Consider the following 26,622-nt stretch of genomic DNA (forward strand, 5'->3'; position numbering starts at 1 on the left):
CAAAAGCAATGGCAACAGAAGTCAAAATTGACAAATGGGATCTAATTAAACTAAAGAGCTTCTGCACAGCAAAAGAAACTATCATCAGAGTGAACAGGCAACCTACAGAATGGGGGAAAATTTTTGCAATCTATTCATCTGACAAAGGCTAATATCCAGAACCTACAAAGAACTTAAACAAATTTACAGGAAAAAAGCTAACAACCCCATTAAAACGTGGGCAAAGGACATGAACAGACACTTCTCAGAAGAAGACATTTATACAGCCAACAGACACATGAAAAAATGCTCATCATCACTGGTCATTAGAGAAATGAAAATCGAAACCACAATGAGACACCATCTCATGCCAGTTAGAATGGCGATCATTAAAAAGTCAGGAAACAACAGATGCTGGAGAGGTTGTGGAAAAATAGGAACACTTTTACACTGTTGGTGGGACTGTAAACTAGTTCAACCATCATGGAAGACAGGGTGGTGATTCCTCAAGGATCTAGAACCAGAAATATCATTTGACCCAGCAATCTCATTACTGGGCATATACCCAAAGGATTATAAATCATTCTACAATAAAGACACATGCACATGTACGTTTATTGTGCACTATTCACAATAGCAAAGACTTGGAACCAACCCAAATCCCCATCCATGATAGACTGGATTAAGAAAATGTGGCACATACACACCATGGAATACTATGCAGTCATAAAAAAGGATGAGTTCATGTCCTTTGCAGGGACAGGGATGAAGCTGGGAACCATCATTCTCAGCAAACTATCACAAAGTCAGAAAACCAAACACTGCATGTTATCACTCATAAGTGGGAGATGAACAATGAGAACACATGGACACAGGGAGGGGAACATCACACACCAGGACCTGTGGGGGGTTGGGGGCTAGGGGAGGTATAACATTAGGAGAAATACCTAATGTAGGTGACAGGTTGATGGGTGCAGCAAACCACCATGGCACATGTATACCTATGTAACAAAACTGCACGTTCTGCACATGTAACCCAGAACTTAAAGTATAATTAAAAAAAAAAGAAAGAAGAAAAAAAATATATTTTATAAAATTATGCAACCAATTCAGGAGGTTCAACATACGAGTCACAGAGGTTCTTAAAAGAAGACAGAGAACATGGAGCACAAGAGTACAACAAAAAAGTCAAGAGAATTTCCCAAGGATAAGGGACACGAGGCTACACATTGGAAGGGTCCACTGAATGACAAGCATAATAATAGAACCATGCCAAGGCACAACATCAGGAAACTTCCAAACACCGGCAACAAAGGAAGATCCTATAAGCTTCCAGAGAGACAGAGAGAGAAAAGGAAAGGAGTCATATATAAAGAATAAGAAATCAGAATAGAGTGGACGTCTCCACACTAGAAACTAGAAGTAGAAATGTCTTCAAAATTTATAGACAAACTATTGATCAAGCGTGAAGATAGTCTAAAAGCATTTATGCAAAGTCTCTAAAAAATTTATGTTTTGTGTCTTCCTTCCTAGCGAGCTACTAAAGGATGCTCTCCACCAAAACAAGGGAGTAAACCAAGTAAGAATAAGATGCATGATCTGGAAAAGAGGAGATTCAATTCAAGAAAGATGCAGAGAATCTCAGAATGTTGGTGACAAGGAATGCGGGACGCATCTGGCACAGACCAAAGCAGGCAGAAAGCATCTGGAGAGATCTCCAAAGAGACACAAGTGAGAACCTGAGTTTAGACAACAGAGAAGAATTCTGGAGATGAATCTTTAAGATAAATGAACAACTTAGGAAAGTGAGCCAGGCATAGTGGCACACAGTAGTCCCAGCTACTCAGGAGGTTAAAGCAGGAGGTCTGGCTTGATGCCAGAAGTTTGAGACCAGCATAGGCAACACTGTGAGACCTCATTTAAAAAAAAAAAACCCCAAGGAAAGAAAAAAACAGATAATTATTAACTTCAGGTAAACCAAAAGGCTATGTGAGAAGAGAAAAGCAGCCGTGCTCTGTGACTGCAGAGCTCCACAGCACTCACCTGCTCACAGCCCAGAGACAATAGACACTCATCTCACTGGAACCATGATGCAGGGAGAGTGGAGTCATGGGAAGAACAGAAGTGTGGGTGTGATTTCAAGAGGGAGAAGGAAGGGTTGTACAACAGAGCCGCGTCCTCAACGCTCACTGTGTTCTTTGGCAGAGGGCTTGGGTCTGGCAGGCCAGTGTCCGACCCTGGACTCAGCAGCCTGTATGAAGGGCATTTCAGTCCAGGCTTCGACATGCACTGCTGTTCAGACTCTGACACTGAAACAGTATCACAAAGAATGTGCCTATTTGGGTCAGGCGCAGTGGCTCACACCTGTAATCCCAGCACTTTGGGAAGCTAATGGCAGGCAGATCATCTGAGGTCAGGAGTTCGAGACCAGCCTGGCTATCACGGCGAAACCCCATCTCTACTAAAAATACAAAAAAGTTAGCTGGGCATGGTGGCGTGTGCCTGTAAACCCAGTTACTTGGGAGGCTGAGGCAGGAGAATTGTTTGGATCTGGGAGGTGGAGGTTGTGGTGAGCTGAGATTGTACCACTGCACTCCAGCCTGGGCTACAGAGCGAGACTTTGTCTCAAAAAAAAAAAAAAAAAGAAAAGAAAGAAAGAAAGAAAAAAAGAATGGGTGTTATTCGGAGAATTTTCCATCTTCAATCAGTGGGCAGTACAAAGTAGGCTGATGTTAAAATGTTTAAAGGAAGACAACAGAAGAATAAAGAATGAATATCATAGTAGGCTTGAGGGACACAGAAGATGGAAAGACAAAGAACTGCAGAGAGATCTCCAGGGTACACTAAATATCAGATTTGATGTGAGTGGCAAGCAGGCACCACTCCACCCTATGCCCAGGACGTCTTAACCAGTCATGAAAGTATTCCCCACAGCGCATATGGCTGCACTGTCAAAGTCCAAAATCCTCCTGAAAATAATTCTGCGAGAGTCACCACACAGAGTTGAGACTCACCCACCACCCAGCATATTTCCACGGGCTGGGCAGAAGCTGGCACCAGCTTAGTAACACGGTATCAGCCCAATCCACACTGCCTCGCCACCCCAAGAAGCCCTTAGCAGAACACAGCAGTTTCTCTTGGACACCTAAAGATTAAGAGAGAGAATTTCGCTAGGAGAGCCCTTAAACCTGGGTGTGGGCCCCACCACTCCCTCTGCTACCCAAGTATCCAGGATTCCCAAGGGTATGGTGGTATGTGATCCTGGAATGGGGCAGACTGAATCTGGGGTGACCTCTTCCAGAATGTACTGTAACTGGGGGGTTTCCAAATGAGTTATATGAAGGAACAGGCCCAAGGAGAAAGAAACACAACTGCTTGCTGGTACTTACAGGCTTCAGCAATTCCATCAGCGAGACAAAAAGACAGGAAAAGAAAACCACAGGTGTCACACAGAGGAGGCTAGTGGGACACCTGGCTTCTGGCAATGAGCCAAGGTCCCTGTGCCCCTCTGTCCACATCATGACAGTCGTTATCATAGTACCAAGTGAGGTTTGGGGATGCGGCAATGCAGGTCCCTGACTGGCCATCCTTAAGGAAAGGGTCCCTTTCCTCCAGGCTGCCTTCGCTATCTAGCCAGAAATGACAGCACGGGGTTCCCCAGGCTTTGGACACAGTGTAGCCAATGCAGGACCTCTGCTCAGTCAAGGAGGAGGGTCCCAGGATCAGCAGGTCATCCCCATGTCCCTAAGGAACTCAAAGCCTTCTTTGCTGTTTAATCTTGAACTACCTCAAAGTTCCCTGAAATCCACAGGAGACTGACAGGATAACTGATGTTGTTTAATCAGTGGGTTATAAGTAAAGGGCATTTTAGCAGAACAGGAGACAAGACAGAACTTTTTAATATGAAAATAAAAGGGAACAGAATATTTCAGGGTCATCTAGGCACAGTGGTTCATGCCTGTAATCTTAGCACTTTGGGAGGCCAAGGCAGGCAGATCACCTGAGGTCATGAGTTCGAGACCAGCCTGGCCAACACGGCAAAACCCCATCTCTACTAAAAATAAAAAAATTAGCTGGACATGGTGGCAGATGCCTGTAATTCCAGCTACTTAGGAGGCTGAGGCAACAAAATCACTTGAACACAGGAGGTGGAGGTTGCAGTGAGCCAAGATTGCATCATTGCACTCTCGCCTAAGTGACAGAGCAAGATTCCATCTCCAATTAAAAAAATAAAATAAATAAATAATGAAAAAAAGAATATTCCAGGGTTAATTTGCCTGGTTATAATTTAAAATAATAAAAGAAAGAAATAAGCTGCATGGATAATGCAAGGTCTTCTGTTTCAAGGAAAATAACCACTGTGACAGCAAAACCTTTGGGTATTAGGGCTGAGGTTGCCCTGGGAGGGGGGTGTCAGTCAGGTACATCAACAGCCATCCCCAACTCTGTGGGCTCATGGAAGCTTTCAAAGCCTCACCCTTGAAATACTGGGTGGTGTCCTGCGGGGTAAGAAGCCCTGGCAGGCCATCAGCATGGCCTCTGGGAAGCTGGGAAGCCCACATGGCAGCAGAGTCCACACCCTGGCTCCAACCCCCAGGCCAACCAGCGGAAACAGCAGGACCTCCCCACCTCTGACCTGTCTCACACTCTGTCACTCTGGGAGTTCCAGGGCAGCTACAGTTACTTGGAATGTAAAATTAGGCCAATATGGTAAAAAGTATAAAAATGGCATGAGGCTGGGAGCTGTGGTCACGCCTGCAATCCCAGCACTTTGAAAGGCGGAGGCGGGAGAATTATTTGAGACCAGGAGTTTGAGACCAGCCTGGGTAACATAGCGAGAACCCTGTCCTACCAAAAATACATATATGCCAGGTATGGTAGTGCATGCCTGTGGTCGCAGCTACTTGGGAGGCTGAGGTTGGAGGATCACTTGAGCCCAGGAGGTCGAAGCTGCAGTGAGCTGTGACTGCACCACGGCACTCCAGCCTGAATAACAGAGGAAGACCTTGTCTCAAAACAAAAATTGGTATGTAAATATTTTGTAGATTACACAAGTATAAAATCAAGGCAAACTGCTCAGTTTCTCTGGTAGTGTTGCCTCAGAGAACTGGGAAGAAAGCAAAGACCAACCCACAGAATATCAAGAGACCCAAAAGATCAACTGTATCTAATTCCATTTGTGACTCTGTTCACTTTACCAAGAGAATCTAGAAGGCGAGGTAGAAAATGACTACTTACACTGGAACAAAGCTTTAAAGAGAAAAATGTGCCCAAGTGGATGGAAAAGAAAAACCTAACCTCAGACCCTACAGGAGATGCACTGTACATTTATTTTTTGATGGGAATGCAGGTTTGAAATTAGTAATAAAATGTGTAGATTTCTCGTTTATAATTTTATTATAATTATTTCAATACACAATTCAGGCCAAGGAAAAAATTCTTACTTCACACAGCTATTCTTCTCATCATATTCTTTCTTCTCAGCCAATCTAAGAGGTTTCTCATTTGGCTTCTGACTTAAAGCACTAGAAATGAAAAATAAAATTCATTAAAATTTGTGAACAGCAGCCTGGGCAACATAGTGAGTCCCCATCTCTACAAAAATAAAAAAATAAAAAACGCCGGGCACGGTGGTATGCGCCTATGGCACCAGCAACTCGGGAGGCCAAGGTGGGAGGATTGCTTAAGTTTAAGAGTTGGACACTGCAGTGCGCTGTGATTGTGCCACTGCACTCCAGCCTGCGCAACAAGAGCAAGACCCTGTCTCCTAAAAATATGAAAAATTGGCCAGGCGCAGTGGCTCACGCCTGTAATCCCAGCACTTTGGGAGGCCGAGGCAGGAGGATTGTGAGGTCAGAAGATCGAGACCATCCTGGCTAACATAGTGAAACCCCTTCTCTACTAAAAATACAAAAAATTAGCCGGTATGGTGGCGGGCACCTGTAGTCCCAGCTACTCGGGAGGCTGAGACAGGAGAATGGTGTGAATCCAGAAGGCGGAGGTTGCAGTGAGCCAAGATCACTCCACTGCACTCCAGCCTGGGTGACGGAGTGAGACTCCGTCTCAAAAAAAAAAAAAAGAAAAAAGAAAAATTGTGAACTCCTTTACCCCAATCCTGAAAATATCTTTATTTTCTGGATTACAAATTTAAGGAGCACCACTTAGGAATTGGTTTATCTACATAAGCACATTTCTGTGAGAACCAGAGCTTAGTTCTTTAAGTATAAAAGTCACTTCTGACACTTCTGGTGCTGGTGCTGGACAAGACGGAGTAGGCCTGCCACAACCTCTCTCTCCTGCTGATCACAACTAGAGATTCTCGATGAGGCCCCAACAGCAGGGGAGAGAAGTCGAACACCTGAAGAACACAGTCACCAGGACTTTCTTCGTTTTTCTTCTCTCTGTGTCTCTCTGTGTTGACCTCAGGATGACTATGTGGCAGATACAGACACAATAACCTCCAGGAGAGACCCGCCTCTTTCAAGCCAGGGAAGTGGGAAGAGGCGCCCTTTAAACCAGAAAGTGTGGGGAATCCCCATTGTTTTTCTTTTCTTTCCTTGCTGGGTCCCAAGGCCAGCTCTGATCTTGGAGCTGCACTCAGCAACAGCAACAGCAGTGTGGTGACCTTGAGCCCTGAGAGAAAACCCGCACCTGAAGCCAGAAGAACTGGGAGATGGGAGCTGTGGTCCAAAGACTGTGTGAGGAAAATTTCCATCTTTTTTCTCCCTTATTTGTTTTATTCTCAAGGTATCCCAATCCCACATTACTGCACACCAATGTCTCCAAGAGAAACTATCTGGCTAGAGGAACACGGGGAAGGAGCCCCTAGAAACTGGTTAACTGTGAGGGAAATTCTGAAAAGAAAGAGAGCTGGTTCATGACCCAACACAAGCCCCTGACTTGCCCCAAGCTATGCAGATGTAGAACAGTCCCCAAGCAGCATCGAGGGCCCAGAGCCTGAGATCACATGGCCACCACCATCCACAGATAACAAAGCAGAACATGAGGGCCTGACCTCATGGAAGTACCGACCTCCTGTGAAGACAAACGACACCAACCAACGCTCTCTAGAGAATGCGAACAGAAACCAGAGTCTCGCAACATAACACTCAAAATATCCAGAGTAAGTCCAACGTTACTCAGCACACACGGGCCCAGGAAACCGGATCGACTGCCAAGGGAAACGACAATCAGCAGGCGCCAACCCACGGTGGCTCGGGGTGGCAATCATCAGACACTCACTCCGCAAGAAGAAAAGGTCAGCACTTCCGAGTGGAAACACACAAGTTCTCAGCAAAGAAATATAAACTTTTGGAAAAAAAACAAGGAACATTTTAGAAATAAGAAATATAGGCCAGGTACAGTGGCTCACACCTGTAATCCTAATATTTTGGTAGGCCAAGGCGGGAGCATCACTTGGTCTCAGGAGTTGGAGACCAGCCAGGGCAGCATAGCGAGACCGCCACCTCTACAGAAAATTAAAATGTTAGCCAGCTGTGGTTATGTATGCCTGTAGTCCCAGCTACTTGGGAGGCTAGGGCAGGAGGATCGCTTAAACCCAGGAGTTTAAGGCTATAGTGAGCTATGATTGCTCCACTGCACTTGAAAGCCTAGGTGACAGAGCAAGACCCTGTCTCAAAAAAATATAGATATAATAAATAGAATACTCATAGGACGGGCTCAAGAGCAGAATGTGGATGGCAGAAGAGAATGAATGTACAGACAGATCAGGAGAATCATTAATCTGCAGAGTAGCAAGATTGAAAGGCTGAAAAAATGCACAGAGCCTCAGGGACTTTCTGGACAATATCAAAGTATCTGACATTTATTTCATCAGTCTCTAAAACGAGAGGAAAAAGAGAAGGGTACAGAAAAAGTATTTGTAGACATAATGACTATTTGATGTAAGAAAAATACAAAAGAACATTAACAAACCCCAAACATAAGAAATATGGTAGCAACGACGGCAAGGTATATCATAATTTTTTTTTTTTTTTTGAGACGAGTCTTGCTCTGTCATTCAGGCTGGAGTGCAGTGGTGTGATCTCAGCTCACTACAAACCCCACCTCCTGGGTTCAAGCGATCATCACGCCTCTGCCTCCTGAGTAGCTGGGATTACAGGCACCCACCACCAACCCCAGCTAACTTGTTTGTATTTTTAGTAGAGACGGGGTTTCACCATGTTGGTCAGGCTGGTCTTGAACTCCTGACCTCAGGTGATCTGCCCACCTTGGCCTCCCAAAGTGCTAGGAATACAGGCGTGAGCCACCATGCCTGGCCGGTGTATCATAAGTAAATTGCTAAAACCAGTAATCAAGAGAAAATCTGAAAAGTAGTCAGAGGAAACGGCAGAGGAACAAAGGTACCAGTGACAGCAGAGGCAGTGCTGGGAACAACGCAAGAAAGAAGACAGTGGGGCAAGATCTTTACATAAAGTGCTGTCGACCTAGAATTCTACACCTAGCAAAGGTATCCTTTTCAAAATGAACCTAAAATGAATACTTAAAAAAAAAAAAGCTGAAAGAGTTCATCAACAGCAGACCCGCAATGCAAGAAATATTAAAGGAAGCCCTTTAGGTAGAAGGAAAATAATACCAGATGGAAATATGGATCTACACCACAGTAAAAAATACCAATGCAACCACGTAGGTAAAGAGAGAACATATTTTTGTTAGTTAACTCTCTCTAGAATATAATTGACTATTTAAATAAAAGTGAGATAGAGTCTAGCATTTATGATATATGTAAAAGTATAACATATGACAACCACAGCATGAAGTCCATGAGGGGAAGTGTGAAAGTCTACTATTTTGAGTTCTTAGACCATTCATGAGGTGGTACAATATGATATCCTTTCTGCAATTTCATTAATGTCACTGACATGTATCTTGAAGAGGACAAACTAAAGACCCAGCCTCTGATACTCATGAAACCGTCCTTCTCTTTCCGCCCCGGGTAACCACCCACCCTGTGCTGCCATCTGGCCACCTGAGGCCATCCCTCCCATCAGGACCACTCAGTGCCAATCTTCAGACCTGCCTTACCGAGACAACTCTGTCCAACAAGGCAAAGAAGTGACAGACTCTAGGGCCACTACCAGTTTTCAGTCAACTTTGCTGTCAACCAGGTGTCACATTTTTCCTTTAAATTAATATGTTTAACCAAAATTTCCTGGGTCACTCTTTGAAAATGAACTATTTTCCCATCATCCATTTTATAGAACACTGTATAAGACAATATCACCCTAAGTCTCTTGTCAATTACACCGATTATTATTATTTTAGAGATACAGTTTCACTGTCACTCAGGCTGGAGTGCAGTAGTACAATCACAGCTCACTGAAGCCTGAACCTCCTGGGCTTAAGCGATTCCCCCAGCTCAGCCTCCTCAACAGTTGGGACTATAGGCAAGCACCACCACACCCAGTTTAAATTTTCAAATCATACCTTCCTTCTGGTACATCTGGATCAGCATATATGGTTATGCCTCTTTTTGTTGGCCAGTACGCTGAAGATTCAACACACTGTAAAAGAAAAACTTCTTTCAGAAAGAATGTATATGCTAGCAACATAATATACATTCTTTTAGAACCAAAATTCCATGGGAGTTATTCTCATGAACAATCATCCCAGACAGCTTTCATGCACACACAGATATGGAGAGACAAAAAACTGGAAAGTTGGGTGATTATGCCATTGCTATACTACATTAAACATCCAAATGGCAGGGCATTCCAGATCATCAGTATTTAAAATGCCCTGCAATTACTTTCACCTGTCTCGTCAAAGGGACGGAGAGCAGATTAGACTTGCACTTCACTACGACAGTGCCCTGGAATCCCAGATTTTCACACCTTCGTTAAAAGGAGGATGATTATCCAATTTTGTAGAAAAGAAACTAGGCTGAGAACAAGAGCTTGACATGAAGAAGTTGGAGATACTTTCTCCTTTCAAAATAAGCAAACTATAGGAAACTATCATGGCCAACGATTTTTTAATAGAAAATATATTTTTGGTTTCAGATAGATTTCGAAAGAGAAAATTTGAAAATTAACGCTATATGAACTCTGTATTGAAAGAACATTTTTAAAATACAACCTTATTTGTATCTTTTAAAGAGATGCAATGGTGTTTCTTTTCAGATTTGTTTTTAGGTGAATCTCTCAATGAATCCATATTACATTTTACAGCTTTGTCTGCAAAATAAAAATGGTAATAAGAAAGCTACACCAAAAAGTGATATTAATAGAAGACAGGATAAAAAGGAATATAATAAAAGCAAATACCATTATAAAATCTTAATATGTGAAATTTTTATGGAATATGAATTTGTAGTAAACCTTACTTGAGGGGATTAAATTTTAAAATCTTGTCTCAACCTTTATGTAAAAACAATTAAAATGTTCTAAAAATTCCCATACCAGCTGACTAATAATGGAACACAACAGTATTTTCCCAATTTGTCAGATGACATTTCCCTCAGAAGACCATGGCAACATCTCCCAACACACAAGCTCTTCTCACAACGTGACTCTGCCTCCTGCCAAGAGGTGGGCTCTGTGTTCCTTTCCTGTGAACCTTGGTGAGCTCATAGCCAACATGGAAGTGGTGCTGTGTGACTTCTAAAGCGATGTTACCAAAAGGCCGCATACTCGGGATCTGCCGTCTTGGACACTCACCTTTGAGGCCCAGCCATGATGCTCTGGGAAAGCAGCCACATGGAAAGACTGCTAGCGTATTTCGGATGACAGCCCCAGCTAAGGACCCAGCCAAAAGCCAGCATCAACTGCCAGAATGTGCCTGAGTCCGCAGACCACTGCCCCTGCTTAGTTACCACCAGCCCTCACGTCTCCCTGTCTGAGGCCCTGGACAGTGTGGAACAAAGGCAAACCCTCCTGCCATGCCCGTTCTGAATTCCTGACCACAGAACCCATGAGCATTATAAAATGGCTGTTGTTTTACCCAGCAATCATGTATTAGGGAAATACAGAGGCATTCTAGAAAAGTGTCCTACTATTAACAAAAGAAACACAAATTGAAATGACAAGAGACACCTTTCACCTATTAGTCACTAAAATAAGCAGCAGCACTAGAAAAGTGAAATGATATTATAAACTGCCCTCACCCTTCTTTAAAGTAATTTGGAACCCAAGTCTGCATGTCATGTGGTCTTCCGGTTTGGAATTGCATTATCAGGGTACAACCTTTTAGCCAAAAAGATAAACTCTGGAACCAGGAATGGAGGCGGTAGTTAAAATTCACCAAGAGAGAAACGTTCATACAAGACAAGCTCTCAAACAAAAATCACTAAGTTCACAAAGTAGTTCAACGCTATCATAAAGAGTTTAAAAAAAAAAAAGGAGATTGGGAAAGAAATATTCACATCTGACGATATGAAGATAAAACATCTGTCTGAAAAGGACTTTTCAAATCAACTTAATTAAAATATCCAAGAAATAAAAGAAGTATTCATGAAACCAAAGAGGCCAAGTGCAGTGGCATGCCTATAATCCCAGCACTTTGGGAGGCCGAGGTAGGTGATCAGTTGAGCTCAGGAGTTCAAGACTAGCCTGTTGAACATGGTGAAACGCTGTCTCTGCTAAAAATATGAAAGTTATCCAGGCGTGGTGACGCACACCTGTAGTCCCAGCAACTTGGGAGACTGAGGCAGGAGAATCACTTGAACCTGGGAAGCAGAGGCTGCAGTGAACTCAGACTGCACCACTGCACTCCAACCTGGGTGACAGAGTGAGACTCCATCTCAAAAAATATAAATAAATAAATAAATAGCCTAGCACTCCTTCCCCTTTCTCTCTTCCTCTCTTGCAGGTGATGTGCAGCTCCTGTTCCCCTTCTGCCATGATTGGAAGCTTCCTGAGGCCTCACCATAAGCAGATGCCAGCTCTATGCTTCTTACACAGCTTGCACAACTGTGAGCCAAATGAACCTCTTTTCTTGCTAAATTATTCAGTCTCAGGTATTCCTTTACAACAACGTGAACAAAGACACTCCCCTACTAGAAGAACTACAAAGTATATACTTGGGGAAGGAGAAAAATAAACCAGTAGTACAATAATATTAATTATATAATCAACACCTACTTAGTATTTATATCGAGAACTATTCTAAATGCTTTATATGAATTGATTCAATTCTATGTGATAGGTACCATGTACTTTATTGAATTCCATGTGATTTCTTGATGGGCACAATTATTTCCCCCTTTTCAGATTAGGAAAAGCAAGCACAGAAAGGTGAAATAACGTGCCCATGTTTATTCAGCTAGTAAATAACAGATCTGGGATTCGAACCCAAGCAATTCCATTCCAAAGAACTTAAAGAAAAACTGACTGCAAAATGTATTTACAAAAGAACAAGTTAAATTAAAATTCTAGAAATTAGAACAGAAATGAAAAGAGGAGTTTAGAAAAGAAAAGGTGACGTTATTGATGTGAGGACAGACAATGATTACCTTGAAACTTCATTAGAAAGTATAAGTACATATAAAATTTAAGACTAAGAGAAATGAAATGCAATATCTCTAAGAGTAAAAAGGAAGAGGAGGGAAAATGGTCAATTCAAGAGGAGGCAGAAAATAACAAAGAAAATAGAAAGAAAAATTATGGTCAACAGAAAACACAAAATGAGGCCAGATGTGGTGGCTCACGCTTGTAATTCCTATACTTTGGGAGCCCAAGGCAGGTAGATCACTTGAGGTCAGGAGTTCAAGACTAGCCTGGCCAACATGGTGAAACCCTGTCTCTACTAAAAATACAAAAATTAGCTAGGCAAGGTGTGCGTGCCTTTAATCCCAGCTACTTGGGAGATTGAGGTGGGAGAATCGCTTGAAGCTGGGAGGCAGAGGCTGCAGTCAGCCATGATCTCACTGCCCGCAGTGAGCCACTGCATTCCAGCCTGGGTGACAGTGAGACTCTAAAAAAAAAAAAAAAACCCACAAAATGAGACAATGAAAAGACGTCCAAATATACATTAAATCACAATAAGGCTGGGCACAGTGGCTCATGCCTGTAATCTCAGCACTTTGGGAGGCTGAGGCAGGTGGATCACCTGAGGTCGGGAGTTCGAGACCAGCCTGACCGGCAACATGCAGAAACCCCGTCTCTACTAAAAATACAAAATTATCCAGGCATGGTGGCACACGCCTGTAATCCCAGCTACTTGGGAGGCTGAGGCAGAAGAATCACTTGGATCCGGGAGGCGGAGGTTGCTGTATGCCAAGATCAGGCCACAGCACTGTAGCCTGGGCAAAGAAAGCAAAACTCTGTCTGAAAAAAAAAAAAAATCACAATAAATGTATGTGACTTGTCAAAGAATCATAAGTGGCTCTCATAATAAGGGAAATGCAAATGGAAACTCATCTAAGATACTATTTCTCACTGCAAACTGAAAAAGATCCAAAAACTTGAAACTCTCTGTTGGTGAGGCGTGGGCAAACAGGCAGTCTCCTAGATTCCCATGAGACTCCCAGATGATACAGTACCCACAGCATCTGGCAACAGAGATAAAACCATTCTTTGACCAGAAACCCCTCTGCCAGGAATCTACCTTGAAGATGTGGCTCCACAAATACAAAATAATACATACTGGAAAAACTGGATGCCCACATGGAAAAAACAAAACCAAATCCTGACCCTTACCTCACATCGCTAACCTGAAATGGATCCTAGAATTAAAGCCAAAAGTAGAAAACATAGAGAAAGCAAAGTTTTCTTAAATAGGACATAAAATCCTAAAACAAAAAGAAGTGATTAGCTAGACTTCATCAAAAATCAAAAACTTCTCCTCTGAAAAATACCATTAAGAAAATGAAAAGCCACAGACTAGAAGGAAATTTATTTATAATACAAACGACATCTCCAGAATATATTTTAAAAACTCAGCCAGGCACAGTGGCTTGCACCTATAATCCCAGCACTTTGGGAGGCCGAGGCAGGAGGACTGCTTGAGGCCAGGAGTTTGAGACCAGCCTGGCCAGCATAGGGAAACTCTGTCTCAATAAAAAATAAAATAAAGAACAATAACTCTCAAAATTTATTATAAGAAAACCTAAGTTTTAAAACATGTAAACAGGAATTTCACAAAGAACAGACAAATTGCCAACAGGAACATGAAAACATGTGCAGTGTCATAAGTAATGAGGAAAGTGATCTGCAATCCAGAAGGCCACCTCTGCCATTCCAATGAGAGTAAGAGGTCTCAAGAGCTGAGAAACAGCACCCACATACCCTGCCCTTAGGGTATGGATGCGCTCCATCCAAGCAAAGTAAGCCAAAGAAAGGCCTCAGTGCGTAGTGGCTCACGCCTGTAATCCCAGCACTTTGGAAGGCGGGCAGATTACCTGAGGTCTGGAGTTTGAGACCAGCTTGACCAACATGATGAAAACCTGTCTCTAAATAAATTTTGAAAATTAGCCAGGCATGGTGGTGTGTGCCTAGTCCCTATAACTCAGGAGGCTGAGGTGTTTGAGGCTGCAGTGAGCCATGATCACACCACTGCACTCCAGCTTGGGCAACAGTGCAACATCCTGTCTCTGGGGAAAAAAAAAAAAAAAGAATAAAGACCACCAAAAATGATAAATATGAAGGTAAATATAAAAACATATATTCTTATCTTAAAAATCTCTTTAAAATAGAATTAAAATTTAAAGGGACACACAAAATCTGTGGTCTCTGTGCTGGGGAGTGTGGCAGGGTCTGCTGGTTATCCTGAAATATCATTCAGTCCTTGCTTCAGATCAGGGTCAGCAAATCCTTCTGCAAAGCGCCAGCTGCGGGCTTTGTGGGACAGGTGGCCTGGGGCGCAACCACTCAACTCAGCTGCAACAGCGCAAAAGCAGCTGTATAAAATATGTAAGCAAATGAGTCTGGCTATGTTCAGTAAACTTTATTTGTAACTACTGAGATTACAATTTCACATAATTTTAATGCATCACAAAATATTCTTTCTCTTATGATTTTTTCAACTATTTTAAAATGGAAAAATCATTTTTAGCTTACAGGTTGTACAAAAATAGGTGGCAGGCCAGATATGGCCCATGCCTGCAGTTTTCTAATTCTGAGGTAACAGAATCCCTGATTTTTAGTGGGAGCCTGGCAATCCAAAAGAAGGACAACCTCTCCCAGAGCTTCATCCCCCACTAAGCATGGCTGCCCAAGAACATTCTGGCCAAGGAAATGAGAGAGGAAGCACCATGTGCAACCTCTGAGTTGTGCCCTTCACCTCTTCCCCCTGCCCCCCAGCTGGCTGGAAGGGGGACACAGTGATAACTCATTTTGGAATAGGAGGATAGTGACAAAACCTTCAGGATGGCAAGGCCAACAAGACAGAAAGAGCACAGACTCTGATAACCTGCCTGCACACTTATGACATGTTACAGAATTCAACTTCTTTCTTCTTTCAAAAAAAGAGAGAAAGAATTGACTGCTTAATAAAAAATGATGAGGTACTGTGGGGTTTCTAATACATGTAGAATTAAAATGCATGACAACAGGCTGGGTGCAGTGGCTCATGCCTGTAATCCCAGCACTTTGGGAGGCCGAGGCAGGTGTGTCATCTGAAGTCAGGAGTTCCAGACCAGCCTGATCAACGTGGTGAAACCCCATCTCTACTAAAAATACAAAAATTAGCCGGGTGTAGTGGTGGACACCTGTAGTCCCAGTTACTCAGGAGGCTGGGGCAGGAGAATCGCTTGAACGCAGGAGGTGGAGGCTGCAGTGAGCTGAGATGGCGCCAATGCACTACAGCCTGGGTGACAAGAACAAAACTCTGTCTCAAAAATAAATAAATAAATAAATAAATGAAATGCATGACAACTGCATAATGGCCAGGAGGGAGGAAATGGAAGGAGGCTACTGCTAAGTTCCTCATGCTATCCATGAAGTGCCTAATACTGCTTGAAGGTAGGCTATGAGAAGTAAAGATGTTTACTCTAAACCCTAAAGCAACCGCTAAACATACAAAACAAAAAACTATAGCTGACCAGGCATGGTGGCTCGTTCCTGTAATCCCAGCAGTTTGGGAGGCTGAGGCCAGCGGATCACTTAAGGTCAGGAGTTCGAGACCAGCCTGGTCAACATAGTGAAACCCCATCTCTACTAAAAATATAAAAACTAGCCAGGCATGGTGGCACATGCTTGTAGTCCCAGCTACTCAGGAGGCTAAGGCAGGAGAATCACCAGAACCCAGTGAGCCAAGATTATACCACTGTACTCCAGCCTGGACGACAGAGCGAGACTCCATCTCAAAAAAAAAAAGTTATAGCTAATAAGCTAACAAAGGAGTTAAAATGGAACATAAAAGGCACTTAATCCAAAAGAAAGCAAAAAGTAGGGTAAAAGGAACAAAAGCCAGATGAGACAAACAGAAAACTAATAGCAAGATGCTAGATTAAGAGCCAACAACATCATATGTTACATCAAATTAGAAAGCATAAGACCTACTATTTGATAGCACAACAGGGTGATTGTAAGTCTTAAATAACTTGAAGATATAACTGGATTGTTTGTAATGCAAAGGATAAAGCTTCAGAGAATGAATACCCCATTCTCCATGATGTGCTTATTTCACATTGCATACCTGTATCAAAATATTTCATGTACCCCATAAATATCTAAACCTACCATGTGCCCACAATAATTTTAAATGACAAAAAACTTTAAATAAATTGCATTAAATAGAAATGACTTAAATACTCCAATTAAAAGACAGAGATTGACAGATTGGACACAATTATATGCTCCCTACAAGAACTCCCCCTTAAATTTAAAGGCACCAATAGGTTAAAACTAAAAGGACATGAAAAGATATATGTTAATATTAATCAAAATGGATCTAGAGCAGCTATATTAATATTAAGGTAGACTTCAGAGCAAAGAATACTATCTGGGATAAAGAGAGCCATTTAACAATGACTGAGTAAGTAATTCATCATGGGGACATAAAAATTCTAAGTCTTCATGCACCTAAATAACAGACCTTCAAAATACACGAGGAAAAACTGACAGAACTGGAAAGAGAAAACAAAACAATTACAGTTGGCTATTTCAAAACCTCTTTCTCAATAATTGCCGGAACAGTTCATGGAAAATCAATAAAGAAGATTTGAACAATGCTATCAACCAGTATGACCTAATTAAGATTTCTGTAACATTCTACCCAACAACAGCAAAGCACATATACTTCTAAGGTGTACACAGAATATTTTCCAAGAGAGATCATAGCTGAATCATAACAGGAGTCTCTATAGATATTCAAATCATACAGATATAGGGTTCCATAAATGAGAATCTGGAACAACTTAAGGAGTCTATAAAGATGGACGATATAGCTGGGCATGGTGGCTCACGCCTGTAATCCCAGCACTTTAGGAGGCTGAGGTGGGCAGATCACAAAGTCAGGAGATCGAGACCATCCTGGCTAACACGGTGAAACTCCATCTCTACTAAAAATATTAAAAATTAGCCAGCCGTGGTGGTGGGCACCTGTAGTCCCAGCTACTCGGAAGGCCGAGGCAGGAGAATGGTGTGAACCTGGGAGGTGGAGCTTGCAGTGAGTCCATTGCAGATGGACAATATAAATAAAAAAAGAAAAGCAATTAGAATCTCCAAGGCTTGTCAATCTTACACTTTAAAATTTAGTGTAATTTCCACTTTCCAGTCAAGCATGTAAAAAGCTTGATGGTTATCACTCTATCCTAACAACAAGTAAAAAGCTGAACACACTGAAAAATCAGGAACTCTTCCTAGGTCCATTAAAGTGAGGTCACAGGGCAAACTGCCGACCCAGCACTGGAGAGACTGACAGGTGGACAGAGACTCAGAACGGACAGGGGCAGAAACCCAGAAGAAACTTCTATGGGACCAGGAGTGAGGTAGGAAACCTGAACTGTAACTGACAATTTGCTGGAGGGTCAGTGTGGACACCTCTGCTAGTTAAAACTCCAGGGTGGGGGGCTGCGTGCCACACTTCTGTGAGTTCTACCTCCTGGAGCTCTAGCAGGTTCTCACAGTGAATACCACAGGAAAATCACCTTGTGCTTCAACAGGAAGAGGGGAAAAGTAACTACTTGGAAATACAAAGGGCGTGCTGTTCCTTCCTAAGAGGACGTGACCTCAGGAGAAAGTATTGAACCAGAGCCTAAACTACTGGAGTTTATCAGAACCTATCTAACCTAGAGGAAGGGAAATACAGTTTGATTTAGCCTTCTGGTGGGGGAGGAAAATAACACAACTTAGCCCCTTCCAGCCATTCTGTCCCACATAAGGTGGGAGGTGAGGGACGCGGAGGGGCACCTGAGAAGCGTGCAGCCCAAGGGTACAGGCTCCCTAGAAGACTGAGTCTAATCACAGGGCTCTAGACATTTCCCTCTCTCTACCCCTCCTACCACATCATTAAAGGCCCATTTATATGGTATCAAAATAATCAATTAAAACCACAAGTGGTAGAAGAGTAGTCAAAAGATGAACAAAAAAACGAGGGCAATAAATCAAAGATGGTAATAGGCTTGGCAGACAGTAATCCAACTCCAGTCACGTGCCACATGCCAACCTTCCATCAGCGATAGACCACGTATATGATGGTGGTCTCAAAAGATTTTAATGAAGATGAAAAACTCCTATTGCCTAGCAACATCATACCATAATCACTACCTTTTCTATGTTTAAATTGATTTAGATAACACAAATAGTTACCATTGTGTTACAGCTGCCTACGGCATTCAATACAGTAACATGCTGTACAGGTTTGTGGCCTAGGAGCCATAGGTTATACCATATCACCTATATGTGTAGTAGGCCGCACCACGTAGGTTGCTGTAAGTACACCCTATGATGTTTGCACACCGATATCACCTAACGATGTATTTCTCAGAACACATTCCATCAGTAAGCAACACATGACTGTATATAAATAATTACTTTAAACCCAACGGCCCTGTGAAAGTTAATTATACAAACTAGGTCATTCTTTCATCTCCAACTAAACCAGAATCAAGAGGCCAGAGGAAAAGTACTCGAGGCACAGAGCACCTTCTTGGCCCCTCTGTTGAGGTGCACTGCCAGAATCCCAACACCAGTTTTACCCGGTAGCTGCTGAAATAACCTGCCACAACTTTAAGATCAGTTTTACCTACCGCCATCACCTACCAATCAGAGCTTGCCAGCTCCCAAAAGCTTCTCTAGTGTCAATGAGCTTCCTTTCAAAACAGTATGTAAGATTTCTCTAATAAAACTCCCAACCTTCTCTTTTCAAGAAATGGTGCTGGAACCATCCACATGCAGAAAAATGACTCCAGACACAGACCTTACACCCTTCACAAAAATCAACTCAAATGGATCTAAATGAAAAACGTAAAATACAAAACTCCTAGAAAATAACATAGGAGAAAACCTAGATGACCCTGAGTATGACGATGGCTTTTTAGAGACAACACCAAAGGCACAATCCATGAAAGAAGCAACTGATCAGCTGGACTTCATTAAAACTGAACATTTCTGCTCTGTGAAAGACATTGTCAAGAGAATGAGAGACAAGTCACACACTGGGAGGAAATGTTTGCAAAGGACACATGTAAAAAAAGGATTGTTATCCAAAATATGCAAAGGACTCCTAAAACTCAACAATAAGAGGACAAATAAGTCAATTTAAAATAGGCAAATTTTTGCCGGGCGCAGTGGGTGGCTCGTGCCTGTAATCCCAGCACTTTGGGAGGCTGAGGCAGGCGGATCATTTGAGGTGGGTGGATCATTTGAGCTCAGGAGTTCGAGAACAGCCTGGTCAACATGGTAAAACCCCGTCTCTACTGAAAACATAAAAACTAGCCAGGCATGGTGGCGGGTGCCTTAATCCCAGCTACTCGGGGGGCTGAGGCAGGAGGCTTGAACCTGGGAGGCAGAGGTTGCCAAGAGCTGAGATCACACCACTGCACTCCAGCTTGGTTGACAGCGCACGACTCCATCTCTAAATTAATAAATGAATAAGGAAATCCTGAAGAGACATCTCATCTGAGAAGATACACCAACAGCAAATAAGCATATGAAAAGATGCTCACGTCATATGTCATTAGAGACATGCAAATTGAAATAATGATATTCCACTACACCCGTATTAGAATGACCAAAATCCAGAACACATTCTGCAAAATAACATGTCTGTAATCTTCCAAAGTGCAAGGTCATGAAAATCAAGGAGACCCAGGAAATGTCCCAGAGGAAAGACTAAAGAAACGTGTTCTCTCAATGAAACAAGTGATGCTGAACGACGTCTCTTTGCTATAAAGGGAGTATTAGGATAATCAGCAAAATCTGAATGGTGCCTAGGAGTTACATGATCACAATATTCAACGTTAATCTTCACACTCTGATCATTGTATTGTGGATATTTTTGAGAATGTCCTTCTTTCTAGGAAAAACTCAAGTATTGGGGAATCAGGTTAGCAACTTATTCTCAAATGGTTTGGGAAAAAGTAATTTGTAATACTCTCCAACTTTTCTGTAAGTTTGTAATTATTGTAAAATAAAAAATGTACTGAGAAGATGGATGTAAACTCTATGGAAGCAGAGACTTTGTTTCCCTCCTAAGAATCCCTAGAAAAGCACCTGACAGTGAGGGCTTCATAAATATCTGATGAATGAATGAATATGGGTTAGGGGCATGACAGCGAATCTGCCCTAGAAATCAAGACAATGTCTAAAGTTAAGAAGCCTAGTAACAGTAAAATATACATAATTATTTTAAAATCTGGAGATAACTACCAAAATAAACAACTTTAAAAAGTGAATTTATCTCTAGGGGACATTCTGGGGTAAGAAGAGGTTGCAAATAAAAAAATTATTTTTCACTGTAGCCCTTCTGTAATATGTGATTGTTTGATCAAGTATTAGCAAATCAAGTATTAGCAAAGTATTATACTTTGATTCTTAAAAATATTAGGCAACTTCAAAGAAAAACACCAAAAACTAACTGAAATATAACTGAAGTACCTTCTCAGAATAATTAAAGGAAAGGGAAATCTATACTTAGAAAAGTAACATCTAATAATTCTGTTTTTTACATGCCAATTCAAGTCACACCTCACATTATCTGTTTTTTTTTTTGTTTTTGTTCACCATAACCTTTTCCTTTTCAAAGATAAGCATAGTTCATTCTAGTACTGACTGTAATAAGCAGGAAACAATTACTGCCCAGCAAGCTGGGACTCCTGAAAGTAATTTTGACGTATCACGCAATGGAAAGCCACGCGATAATTAAACACAATGATGTAATGCCTGGTATTTTTATTCCTCCAATGGAAAAAGAACATAAACGGAAAGAATACACTCCCATCAACAACAGGTTCTACCTTCTGCTGTAATTCTCACCTGAGGATCCCCTACAAGAGGCATATGAGAATCTGGGGCAGAGGCCACATGTGCTGAGGCTGCCACAGGTCAGGCGCTGAGCCAAGCACTTCACGACGGCCCAGTTCAGCAACTCCCAGGGGGAGGGGAACGACACCTCCCCATGTCCCAGAGAAGGAAGCAGCCTGACACCCTCACAGTCTCACATCAGAGTCTATGTCCTTAAACACATTCTACCGGATATATCTGACCTACAAAGGGGTTCAGCCATATACTAAGTAAAATACACTACAAAGAGGACCCCATTTCTGTGAAATAAAAATTTTACAAATACCCTCTGGAAAACTTCGGAAAGAAAGGTATTTTATTTTATTTTATTTATTTTATTTTTTTTTACTTTTTATTTTTGAGCCAGAGTCTCACTCTGTCACCCAAGTTGGAGTGCAGTGGCACAATCTTGGTTCACTGCAACCTCTGCCTCCTGGGTTCAAGTGATTCTCCTGCTGCAGCCTCCTTTGAGGCCAGGAGGTTGAGGCTGCGGTGAGCTGTGATCACACTACTGCAATCAAGCCTGGGCAACAGAGCGAGACCCTGTCTCAAAAAAAAAAAAAAAAAAAAAAAATTCCCAGACGGAGACATGCTAGAACTCCAGGAGCCTTCTAGTCTTCCCCTACCTCCCACTCCATGTACAGATGGGCAGATGCAGGCTCTTGGAAGGTCAAGGCTCCCATCAAGCCAGTGGTGGACTCAGGATTAGAACACATATCTCCTGGCTTCTAGCCCCAAGCTTGTTCTCTCCACACTGTGTTGCCACCCTTACCTTCAATGCAAAAGAGTCTACAGGGTTCACTCCTCCTTTTTACATTCTAGTTTCTCATTTCATCATGTAGCAAATAAGTTCTTGAGTAGCTGGGACTACAGGCACACGCCACCATGACTGGCTAATTTTTGTATTTTTAGCAGAGACGGGGTTTCACCATGTTGGCCAGGCTGGTCTCAAACTGCTAACCTCAGGTGATCCACCTGTGTCGGTCTCCCAGAGTGCTGGGATTACAGGCATGAGTCACCGTGCCCGGCCTTTTATTTTATTTTATTTTATTTTATTTGTTTTCTGAGACAGAGTCTTACTCTGTCACCCAGGCTGGAGTGCAATGACACAATCTTGGCTCACTGCAACCTCCACCTCCCAGTTCAAGCCATTCTCCGGCCTCAGTCTCCAGAGTAGCTGGGACTACAGGCATGCACAACCACACCCGGCTAATTTTTGTAGTTTTAGTAGAGATGGGTTTTCACTATATTGGCCAGGCTGCTCTTGAAATGCCAGCCTCAAGTGATCTGCCAGCCTTGACCTCCCAAAGTGCTGGGATTACAGGTGTGAGCCACTGCACCTGGTCCCAACTCTACAATTTTAAAAAGTAGGCAGTGAGATGACAGGTTTTTACAATTTGGGCTATTGATAGCAGCAAAAGGCAGTCAAATGCCTAGGGAGATAGGGGTGGGTCCCTGGTGAAACCCAATTTTCAAGCAGAAACCAGTTTAAAGCTCAGCTACAAGTCTCGGGTAATATACACACTGGATTGAGAAACAGTTTTCCTGTTTGGCATTTTTTCCTCTGAGTGATCTCTACCTCCTACTTATTTCATACACACCTACCCTTTCCTAGTTGGTTTTCTACACTGTCATACCCACCTTTGAGTGGTGTGTTTGGTTTAACCTTTTTTGTATAGTCACTAACCAATCAGCATACACTCTCCATTCTGAGTCCATAAAAAGTTCCAGCCTGGCCACACTGAGACAGAAACCACCTGTCCAAGAAGAATGAGGTTACACTGAGAGCTGTTCCATCGCTCCATAAAATTCTCCTCTGCCCATCCTCACTCTTCTAACTGGCAGCATAACCTTATTCTTCTTGGACACAGGACAAGAGCTTGGGAACCGCCAAATGCAGATACAATCTATAGCACAGGTGGGCCGAGTGGGTAGGGAGCCTCCAGCGGCCAGGCCCAGGGCTGAGCAAGGCCCAGGTCGGGGACAGGGTGGGCACTGCCAGCCATGAAGGACTCTCTGGTTGGCAGAGTGGCTGAGAAAAATCCTTTGTATCCTTCCTTCTCTATGATGAGCAACATTAACAAAGTAATTGAAAATAATTTGAAGTACAGGGAATATTTTAGTTGGCTAAAGCTTTAAAGTAGTTGTGGTTTACTACAGATGCACATGAAATATTACACCCACAGGTATCAGTAAGTCCTCACTTGACTCATCAATAGGTTCTTGGAAACCATGGATTTAAGGGAAACAAAGTACAGGAGGCCCTCAAATTAAGTTGCTTTGTTCAAGGTTGCTTCGTTTCACTTTGTTTCACTGAAGTCAGTTTCCAAGAACCTATCCAAGACATGAAGTGAGGCCTTCCTAGACACACATCCAGCATAGGAGTGAAATGGTGGAGGAACCACCACAGAGGGTGAGCCAGGCATCAACGGGGCTGACACATTTCACCCTCACCCAGCAATTCCAATTCATAAAATATCTTGAAGACTGGAATTAAAAACTATGTATTTCTGCCCTCATAAGCAAGTCTTCCCTATTTTTACGCATCCTGTTGCCTAAGTGAAAAATCAATCATAAATACATATGTACACTCTGAGGACAGACAATGATTACTGGTCAATGGCTAGGCTGGAAAAAAATCAGTCCTGCACATGAACAGGTGCCTGTTACATTCTTTACATGACAGTAAAATTTCTAAGTATGAAATGCAGGACACGTGATCTCTTTCAGCATCTACATCACAGATTGGTTACACTAAATTAAGAAAAGAGAGAGAATTACCATAGCCCTTCTAGACAACCTTTCTAATCTTTAAAAAGCTAAGAATACTTTTTTCATGCTGCCTATGAAATAAACCACATTAGCAGAACTCACCCGGTGCTGTGGCTGTTGGCCTGAGGTCACCGACAATACCCCTGCGCCATGTATGCTGCAGAGATTGTGCCAGAAAATTTAAACCATGTGAATCTGATAGAAAGAATAAATTTCAGAATTAAAGCATGAAATAAAACCCCAAATAAAAATGTGAACTTGTTAGTACACTACTTCTGCTCTTGCTTTTGCTCTGAGGTTACAGGACACCTGACTAAGGGACACAAGGCGAGGGGACTAAAAACCGGATGTGGACAGAAATGTCAGAAATTGTTTCCACAGTCCGTGACTAGCTCTTATATTTTCATGCTAAGGGTTATTTGTGATAAATAGCTCTTTTTAAAAGTATCTAAAAGTCTAAATACTCAAAATCTTGTTTTGTTAGTATCTCTAAATTACAAACATTTGGACTTCTAACAACATAACTCAATGTTAATAAGAAATTGAGGGCAATTTTTTTCCTGGTCTAATAAACACAAACTGTGGCACTTTAGGACCTTAAAATCTGTCATAGCCTCATCAGGATTAAACTTTAAATATTAAACAGAGTCCAAGTCTTTGTCTCCATGTGGGGAAAAGTCTGTACAACTTATATCTATCACTAAGATTACTAATAAAACAATGTAAGGGAAATTGATATGATGAGAATCTACTCACCTTCCATTCCTTGAACATCTTTTCCTTGCAAAAACATTGGCCAGAGTGTAAGTGCTGGATTGAGTTTATTGAAGGAGGGTGCTGATTTTATATTCAATCTTGGTTTTTCTAAATATTGAAGGTTTTTATTCTTCGTAGGTGATATATAACAAGCATAGTTCTTTGCAACAAGATCATCATTAACACAAACCTGTAAAATTTTAAACATTTTGTGAATAAGACAAATACAGTCAAGCAATTTTAAAGGAAATATTCCAGACTTAACCCCAAAGTTCTATCTTCAGAGAAATTATTTTATAGAACATAATCTGATAGAAACAGATTTGACTCCTGCTCTGGTAAACCAATTACTTCCCACCAATCCTGATGAAGAAAAACAGAAAGCATCTGTGTGAAACACAAGAGACGTCTTCTTGGACATAAGCACTGTAGTGCTAAAACTACCTGACCAGGCAAAAACCTGGTGGGAGGACAGAGACAGAACACGAACCATAAAAGGAAAACCTGTTACACTGGATTTGCTCAGAATTTTAAATTTCTGCTCTTCAAGAGAATAAAGAGATGAGGCAAAATTATTTTAAAATCAAGTATCCAGATGACATGTATCCAGAATATATAAGGAACTCACAAAACTCAATAAAACGAAAACAACACAATTAAAGTATGTGCAAACAATCTGAATGTCTGCTTCATCAAATTCTGAAGATTACAAATAAGCATTTAAAACCATCATTAGTCATTAGGGAAATGCAAATTTAAACCACAATGAGGTGCCACTGCACACTTGGCAGAATGTTTACACAAGTGACATGGAGGAACTGGAATTCTCATTGCTGAGGCGAAGGTAAAATAGTCTACCACTTTGGAAAACAATATGGCAGTTTCTTAACACCTACAATATGATCCAAAAGTTTGACTCCTAGGTAATGTTCAAGAGAAATGAAAGCACAGGTCCACAGAAGACTTGTACATGAATATCTATAAGGGCCCTATGGCCACAACCCAAATATCCATCAACGAGTTAATGGGTAAATACACTATAGTATATCCACACAATGGAAGAGGACTTGGCAACAAAAGGAACACATATGGATGCATCTTAAAATAATTTTGCCAAATGAAAGAAGCCAGACCAAAAAACAAAACACCCTGGGACATATCCTGGTGCCACCTTCGGGAGCTGGTAAAGGATTGCTGGCCTACATGCTTTTCCTCTGGCAGTTATGATCTCATGCATCCACTATAAGCTCTCTCGGCTAAGCACGAACCTCCCTGCCTGCTGCACTTTAAAGTAAGACCAACATGGAGAAACCCCATCTCTACTAAAAATACAAAATTATCCGGGCGTGGTGGCACATGCCTGTAATCCCGGCTACTTGGGAAGGCTGAGGCTGGAGAACTGCTTGAACCCAGGAGGCAGAGGTTGCGGTGAGCTGAGATCATGCCATTGCACTCCAGCCTGGGCCACCAGAGCAAAATTCCGTCTCCAAAAAAAAAAAAAAGAAAAAAGAAAAAAAAGACTCATTATCAGCATACAACCTACATGGTTAGAAAGAGACCTACTTTTGAAAAGCAAGAAGAAAGCAAGTTTATACAGAATTTATTTAAAAAAAAGATGTCTTGGCCGGGCGCGGTGGCTCAAGCCTGTAATCCCAGCACTTTGGGAGGCCGAGACGGGCGGATCACGAGGTCAGGAGATCGAGACCATCCT

The 26,622-nt window shown here is 42.1% G+C and overlaps 1 protein-coding gene across 1 annotated transcript in view; it reads right to left on the reverse strand.

The window, feature by feature from the left end:
* TDRD12 (tudor domain containing 12) overlaps positions 1 to 26,622 on the reverse strand; it is a 51,518-nt gene that overhangs the window by 3,863 nt on the left and 21,033 nt on the right. Inside the window, exons 6-10 of the mRNA XM_011995249.1 lie at positions 24,912 to 25,101; positions 24,258 to 24,350; positions 10,078 to 10,175; positions 9,427 to 9,503; positions 5,424 to 5,504 (exon numbers count right to left, since the gene is read on the reverse strand). Of these exons, the coding sequence (XP_011850639.1) occupies positions 5,424 to 5,504; positions 9,427 to 9,503; positions 10,078 to 10,175; positions 24,258 to 24,350; positions 24,912 to 25,101 (539 nt within the window). The remainder of the gene's footprint in view (positions 1 to 5,423; positions 5,505 to 9,426; positions 9,504 to 10,077; positions 10,176 to 24,257; positions 24,351 to 24,911; positions 25,102 to 26,622) is intronic.

This window comes from Mandrillus leucophaeus, unplaced genomic scaffold, assembly GCF_000951045.1.
Source record: "Mandrillus leucophaeus isolate KB7577 unplaced genomic scaffold, Mleu.le_1.0 Scaffold48, whole genome shotgun sequence".
Lineage (NCBI taxonomy): Eukaryota > Metazoa > Chordata > Mammalia > Primates > Cercopithecidae > Mandrillus > Mandrillus leucophaeus.